The 8,437-nt window shown below is 37.9% G+C and overlaps 1 protein-coding gene across 1 annotated transcript in view; it reads right to left on the bottom strand.

Annotated features, from left to right (window-relative positions):
- Positions 1–5,151: 5,151 nt before the first annotated feature.
- The window catches only part of Pih1d3 (PIH1 domain containing 3), a 42,925-nt gene continuing 39,639 nt past the window's right edge, over positions 5,152–8,437 (bottom strand). The window contains exon 7 of the mRNA XM_021188569.1: positions 5,152–6,041. Coding sequence (XP_021044228.1) covers positions 5,915–6,041 — 127 coding nt within the window. The 3' untranslated portion in view covers positions 5,152–5,914. The remainder of the gene's footprint in view (positions 6,042–8,437) is intronic.

The raw sequence follows: 8,437 nt of genomic DNA, 5'->3' as shown, positions 1-8,437 counted from the left end.
TTGCCTCCTGGCAGCTACAAAGTGAAAAGAGAGAAGATGCCACCAAGTCCAAACCACTTTTTAGGAGATGCCTCCAATGACCTAACTTTGTTTATGGATAAAACAATTCTATGTGTTTTCTTCTGGGGATGTCATATCAAAGCTTACACATTGAGTACTGTACATATCACTGGGTTTCAGACTGTAGGGGCATTAGGGAAAGGTTGTTGAGCCCTACTGAGCAAGTTAGAATTAAACATGATCAGTTTATGAGGTCATCAGACTATGTGCTTGGCTTAACTACTTATATTTTGAGTATGATTAGCAGGTCATCCTTTATTTATTCATTTTTTCCTTTTATTGAAACTAGATTTTTTTCTCATATAATATACCCTGATTAAAATTCCCCTCTTGCTAAATCTACCAGTTCCTCTTCCCTTCCCCTCCCACCCAGATCACCCCATTTCCTTCTCTTGTAAAAAAATAAAATAAAATAAAAACAACCAAACAAGCTTCTAAAGGACAGTAATAAAATATAAGATAAAAACTGACACACTGGAATTTGATAAAACAAACAAACAGAAGGAAAAGAACCCAAGAGAAGGCACGAGAACCAGAGATTCACTTGTTCGCACAGCCAGGAATCCCATAAAAACGTTCAACTGGAAGCAATAATATATACATAAAGGACATGGTGCAGATAAGCTTTGATCATGTTGGTTTAAGAGGGACTTGTTTCTGTGGTGTCCTCCATTCCCTCTGGCTGTTAATCCCTTTTCTGGCTCCTCTCCAGCAGGGTTCCCTAAGCCCTGAGAAGAGAGAATTATTGAAGACATTCCTTTCAGGGCTGAGTGTTCCAAGGTCCATAGTTTTCCCAATATTGTCTGGCTGGGAGTCTATGAATGTGTTCCCATCTGATGCAGGAGGAAACTTCTCTGATGATGGCTGCGTATGTTATGGTTTATGAATATAACAAAATGTCATTAGGAGTCATTTTATTTCATTTTACTCTAAGTTCCCGGCTATCTAGTCTCTGGTTCTTGGTCACTCAAGCAGTGTCAGATATGGGCTTTATCTAGTGGAGTGGGGGTTAACCAAATTTAAATATTGTTTGGTTACTCCCGCAAGCTTTGTAGCACCCATTGCACTAACAAATCTTGCTGGCAGGACAGCAATGTTGATTCAAGGGCTTGTGACTGGGTTGGTGTTTACATTTCTCTTTTTGGTAGTCTGCAGAGGGCTTTCCTGTACAGAAGATGCTAGAACAGAGGGGTGAAGAATCTATGTAGACAGTAGTTCAACATCTCTAAATTTAGTGGGACCTTGTGGTCAGTTTGTGGAGAACAATCTACATCTTGGCAACAACAGCCTATGTTGTTTGAAAGTTCCCATTGAACTCCTTTGGACAAAATCTCAATAAGATGCATCCCAATCTGGGGAAAGGAAACTGCTGGTAGTGACAAGAGATAGCCAGTTGGGGCTCTGTTCCTCCATTGTTTGATAATTTGTTAGATTGCTTTTATATGTATATACCTTAGGACGTTTATACTGGATTAGGTTACCATACTATCCTGCAAATGAGCCTTATAGCTGTCTCTCTCCATATTCACTCCCTGATCCCACTCTCTTCCCCCTTCCTCCTTGATGCTTTTGCTCCAGCACTGTCACCCATAACTGACTATTCTATTTCCCTTTCCTAATAAATCTGCTCCCATCTGCCCCTTACATCTGAGACTCTATAAATTATAGCTTGGTTATTATTGACTTAATATAAGTAAAAACATGCCATATTTGTCTTTCTAGATTTGAGATGCGTAAGGATGATTTTTTTTCTAGTTCTACCCATTTACTTGTGAATTTCATGATGTCATTGTTTTTTAATGGCTCAATAATACTCCATAGTATAAAAGTATAACATTTTCTCTATCTGTTCTTCTGTTGGAATACATCTAGGTTATTTCCAGTTTCTGCCCATTATGAATAAAGGAGCAGTGAACATGTTTGAGCAAGTGTCTTTGTGGTAGGATAGGGCATCTTTTGGTTATATGTCTGTACTGGCTAGCTTTATGTCAACTTGACACAGCTGGAGTTATCACAGAGAAAGGAGCTTCAGTTGGGAAAATGCCTCCATGAGATCCAGCTGTAAGGCATTTTCTCAATTAGTGATCAAGGGGGGAGGTTCCTTTGTGGGTGGTGCCATCTCTGGGCTGGTAGTCTTGGGTTCTATAAGAGAGTGGACTGAGCAAGCCAGGGGAAGCAAGCCAGTAAAGAACATCCCTCCATAGCTTCTGCATCAGCTCCTGCTCCCTGACCCGCTTGAGTTCCAGTCCTGCATCCTTTGGTGATCAACAGCAGTATGGAAATGTAAGCCAAATAAACCCTTTCCTCTCCAACTTGCTTCTTGGTCATGACGTTTGTGCAGGAATAGAAACCCTGACTAAGACAATGTCCAAGGGTGGTATAGCTGGATCTTGAGGTAGATCGATTCCCCAGCTTCTTGAGGAACTGCCACACTGATTTCCATAGTTATTGCACATGTTTGCAGTCCCACCACCAACAGGCAACTGTTTCACTTTTTTGTTGATTTTGGCCATTCTACCAGGTATGATATTAAATTGCAAAGTAGTTTTGATTTGCATTTCCCTGATGCCTAAGGATCCTGAACATTTCTTTAAGTGGTTCTCAGCCATTTGAATTTCCTCTTTTGAAAATTCTCTGTTTTTTTTCTCATTAAAATTTATTTGTTTCAACTTAGTAGAGGATATACATTTTGAAAAAAAACATAGAACATTTACATTTGAATTTGTGTTTGGCCACCAATTAAATTCAACAAATCACATAGTAGATGTTCTCTGAAAACAATACAGCAAATTAATAACTAAGGCACAGCTAATTTGCATATTGTGTCTGGAGAGCTGGCTCAGTAGTTAAGAGTATCCACTCTTTTTTTTTAAGTAACTTTTTTTGATTTACAATGTTTATTGTAAATAAAAAAAATTTACAAGCATACAGGATAACTTAGGCACAAATTATTTTAATAAATCAATAAAATGCTACTATAGAAAAATTCACACAATAATTGGTAAGATAGTTCATAAGAATGTAAGTAATGAAGTCTGTTTTGAGAAACCCATTGTGCTATGCACTGGGGAAAATAAACTGGGGAGAGGTCTCATCTTGGAGGTACTTTCTAATTTTTCTTTAATTTCAAAGAAGTGTTTATATATTGTTAAAGTTTCCTACTTGCAATATATCATCATATATATTTTCCTAATAAAATCAACACTACATTCTATTTAAATTACGATATATGAAATAATAATTTCCCTGTGCTACTCCAATAGCATCCCAACTGTCTTTTTATTTTTCTGCTCTTATCTCTTAATATACTGAGTCTAAATTCTTAACAACAGCTTCTAAAGGTCTACAAGACGTTTCCCTGGCCTTTATTTCCAGCCTTCTCTCCAATCTAAGTTCCCCAGGACCATGTCTTTCCTCTCTTTAGGCACACTGCTCTTTTTGTCCTAGGCAATCACATCTGCTATCCCTTGTGTTCTCCATTCCTCAAGACCCCGAGAGTCCTGTATCTGTATTAGTATTTGTGCTGATTTGTTGTTGTTGTTGTTGTTGTTGTTGTTAACATGATACAAGTTGGAGTTATCTGGCAAGAAGGACCTTGGGAATTTTGCCTATGAGATTGGTCGTCATATCTGTGCGGACATTTTCTTCCTTGCTGATTGATGTGAGAGGGCTAGTCAGCCTGGGTGGTGCAACCCCAGTTGAAGTGGTTCTGAATGGCATAAGAAAACAGACTGAGAAAGCAATGGACTGCAAGCCAGGAAGCACTTTCCTCTATGGTTTCTGCTTCAGTTCCCTACCTTGATTTTCCTGGATGATGGACTGGGATGTGGAAGTGGAAATGAAATAAACCCTTTCATTCCCAAGTTGCTTTATGGTTATGGTGTTTCATCATAGCAAGAGAAAGCAAGCCAGCGTAGTAGGCTATGCTATGCCACAGTTGTGGCTTTAAATCACGATTGTGAAAGAAGCTATGAGTCACTAAAAATGGAGACAAGATAATTTGTCTTTTTGTATTATCATTTCTATATTTTATTTAGTGGGCTATTTACATTTAAAATAAGAAAGTCTTGGGACTGGAGAGATGTCTCCATGGTTAAGAACACTGACTGCTCTTCCAGAGGACCCAGGTTCAAGTCTCAGCACTCACATGGCAGCTCACAGCTGTCTGTAACTTCAGTTCCAGGAGAACTGACACTCTCACACAGTCACATATTCAGGCAAAACACTGATACACATTTAATAAGAGAGAATAAAGGAAAAAAGATAAAGAAAATCTTGCAAATTTGCTTTAAAACAAAGTAACAGTATAACCAATGGCATTTTTACTCTATGGCCAAGGACAGTAAAGGAGGGTGGTTTCTAGATGAGCATAATTATAGAGCATATTTCACTGTTCTTGGAGCTCTGTCTCATTATATAATTGATACAGCACAACATAACCAAAGGCCAAGTCATGTCGGCCTAAATATGCTCTATATTCTCTTCGAGGGACAAATTGAATACATTTAGTTAGTTTGAGTAATAATTTTCTCCATAATTAGCGCTAGTGTTCCAGGGACAAAAAGAGCTATGACATGCTTTTCAGAGCTACCACTGCTCTCTAGAGAAGAAGAACATTGGTTACTACTTAATCTTGCCCCAGAGATTACATTTTAGGTTGTGATATTAAATTCTTTCTTTTTTTTTTTTTGAGACAGGGTCTCTCTATGTAGTCGTGGCTGCCTGTGTCCTTGTTATGATCTGCCAGCCCGTGACTCCTGAGTGCTAGGATTCCCTATGCCACCACATCTGATTTCTGTGACACTAACTTCTTTTGGGTCCCTCCCTTTTTGCCTCCCTCCCTCCTTCCCTACTATCTCTTTCTCTCCCTCCTTCAATGCTCCCCTTCACAGAACACAGTCAAGGTAGTCACTTAAATGTTAGTGTCTCTTGGCTTTGTGCTTTGATAATCATTTCTTCCAAAACTTTAGCCTAATTCTTCTGTTAGCTCTAGTCACAAACTCAATGTCTGGTAGTCATATACACAATTGAGTCCAGGAAATATCTTACTGAATATTCTCATGATGGTTGACATATTTCAGTTCTTTATTTCTTTGTCAAAATTTACTCCCAGTCAATCTCACAGTTATACAATGATGTCAAATTACAACAATGATAAAACATAACTTTTTCATAACACTGTAATGAAATAAACTCATTCAATAGTACAGAAAATGCAAGGAACATTGGGATAATTTATAAAAATAAGAATGTCCAATTAGGAAGATAAAAATGAGAGAAAAGTGAATCTACAAATATATCTATAAATATTACTTTTTCAAGTAAACATGAGTCTCACAGGACACAGCAAACCAATATAGTCCTTTCTTACTTGTATGTTCCAGAACAATATTGAGGACCTAGATAGAAAACATCCTAAATCATTTGATAAAATCAATAGAAAAGCAACCAAATGAATTTTTCTGGTGATAATAATGACAAATCCCTATGCAGCAGATTGTATGGTAGTGTAATTAATTAGCTTAAGACCTTCAGAGTGCTGACTTAAGTGAATCACTTATTTTATGATCATCGCTCTGCTGTGCAATTGACCATGTAGTAATCTAGATGGTAACCTGAAAATATTTTATTTAGCTCTCATAATAAAAATGGAACAGCATTGTATTGTATGAAACAACCATATATCCTAACAGTAATAGATTTGACTATATGATCAAAACACCACTAAGAATCTGAACCTTTCTAAAATAAGTCAGGGGGAAAAAGAGACCATAAACAATCAGTATTCAACGGTAAAAAAAAAAAAAAATCCCATTGTCTTGACTTTTTTCTCTCTCTTCTTATTTGTGCAGTTTCAGGAAATATTAAAATCCAAATCCCTCTGGAGGGTCAATCTGACTTCAAGTGTTTCAGCTTCCCAGATATAGGATGCTTTAGCACTGTTCCGTTCCACAGGCTGGGGAAAGTTTACTAACAGTTTCCTAAAAATGAGATAAGAAAAACAAAATAAGATTAGAGCCTGGAATTAACTTCCTAGAGTAATATACCATTTTCAATAAGGCAGTATGTGATAAAAAATAACTTTATAACACATAGCATATACCAGTTTGGATCCTTATAATTTTAAGCAAGTAAGCTGCATGTGGAATTTGAAAGGGGAAGCAGGAAGATCCCAAGTTGAAGGCAACATAATTAGAATCTGTCTCATTTTCTAAAAAAAAAATCTAAGCAATTGTTTTGACTGATCCTTTCTCTTTCTTTAAACTGACCTTGTTTTACGTTGTATACAATCTCAGGGTATGCCTCTAGGCATAGAAATAGATCTATGCCTCTAAGTTTGTTGGGCTAATCTGGTCTCAGTCTAATTTATATGTAGGTGGAATGCAGCTAGCAGATACAAATCTGAAATTGGAATGGTTCTTTAACGCTTCTTTGAACACCACCTTAGGCTGAGCCTCTACTACATATGTAGACTTTGGATATTTGGCCTGGAATGATTTCAATGCCAGATCAATGAAAATATTTCTTTCTGCTTGCCCCTGGTTCTTTCTACTACACATTGACAAAAATTTGCTGTGATAGATTGCTGAGTTTATCTTGCTGTTTCTGGCTCAGTTGCTGGACAGTTGTATGATTTTAGATGTATCACTGCAACATGATAACCATAATTCTGTCACAGTGGTATGAATTCGAATTATGCATCGGGTCAGCTCATGCTGATGCCTGAAGAAATTTAAATATGCAAAACACATACTAACCTCACTTTCTCAGTAGAGACACACAGTAAAGACAGGGCTTGGGTGTCTTTTCAACAGGCTGACAGAAAACTCTCCTGGATCCAATTCAGTAATGACCTGGCATTTTGTATATGTGTGCTTGTGTGTATATGGTGTGTGTATTTGTGTTTCTCTCTGTGGGTGCACATGCAAGAGAATACATGTGGAGACCAGAGGTTGGCATCAAATGCTTTTCATTTTCTCTCTCTCTCTCTCTCTCTCTCTCTCTCTCTCTCTCTCTCTCTCTCTCTCTCTCCCCCTCCCTCCCTCCCTCCCTCCTTCCTTTCTTTATTTCTTTGGTTGGTTTAGTTATTTTTGTTGTTTTTTTGCCTTTTTTTGAGACAGGCTTCCCAGTGTGCCTAGAACCTGCCCTTGGTCAAATCACAGGCCTTCATGCTTGTGTGCCTATCCCTTTACCTCCTTAGCAGTCTCCCCAGCCTCTGGCTTTGGGGGGAGGGAGTACTAATTGGATACTAAATTTTATAAGTCCCTTTATAATGGGCTTGATGATCATATTTAAGGCATTTATTAATAGTATTCTAAGAATTAAATCATAAAACTAATGGATCCTCAATATGTAAGCAAAATTGAAAAGATTCTGAGAATCACTTAGTTCCAAATCTTTTCTCTTTTCTAGCTAAGCCAACATAACCACCTAAAAAAAATCAGGAAACCTCTCTTTTGGTTGAATAATGGTAGGCATCAGAGATTTAAGGATAATACAATGAATGCATCTTGCTACTGTTTGACTGAAATCACTAGTTAATTTAATTAAAATAAATTCACTTGTTCTGTTTTTAGATACTTGAACAGAATGTCCTCCACAAAACCTTTTCTGAGTCCACAAACATAACATCACCAAATTTTACAGAAGAATCAAGTGAAGATTGGGATGTGGAAAGACTCAAGCCAAAGCATATTTCTGATTATACAACTTCACGTAACAGTATAGCTTTAAAATATGCTCAAATAAATCTATATTTATCTCTATTTTAGTTAAGTTTGCATAGGGGATATGTTTCTCCCTTTACTGAATATGTAATATATAGCTGCAGTATGTGTGCTGGTTAGTTTTGTCAACTTGACATAGAGTAGAGTCAACTTGACATAGAGAAGAAGGAACCTCAACTGAGGAACTGACTCTCAGAGTGGCCTATGGGCATGTCTATGGGGGGGGCATTTTCTTAATTAGTGATGAATGGGGGCGGGCTCAGTTGTCTGAGGTGGTTTCACCCCTGGGCAGCTTGTGGTCCTGGTTTGCATAAGAAAGCAGGCTGTGCAACCTCAAGGAAAAAGCTAGTTAGTAAGAAGCACTCCTCCACATCCTCTGTTTCAGTTCTTGTCTCTAGGCTCCTCTTGGCCTAGCTTTCCTCAGTGATGGACTATGACCTGAGAATTGTAAAGATGAAATAAGCCCTCTCCTCCCCAAGTTGTTTTTGCTCACCATTTTACTGCAACAACAGAAAGCAAACTCAGGCAGTGTACTGGATAGCTTTGTGTCAACTTGACACAGCTGGAGTTATCACAGAGAAAGGAGCTTCAGTTGGGGAAGTGCCTCCATGAGATCCAGCTGTAAGGCATTTTCTCAATTAGTGATCAAG

Source organism: Mus pahari, chromosome X (assembly GCF_900095145.1).
Source record: "Mus pahari chromosome X, PAHARI_EIJ_v1.1, whole genome shotgun sequence".
NCBI classification, from domain to species: domain Eukaryota; kingdom Metazoa; phylum Chordata; class Mammalia; order Rodentia; family Muridae; genus Mus; species Mus pahari.
The sequence above is the reverse complement of the archived record's forward strand: the minus strand, read 5'-3'. Positions and strand labels throughout refer to the sequence as shown.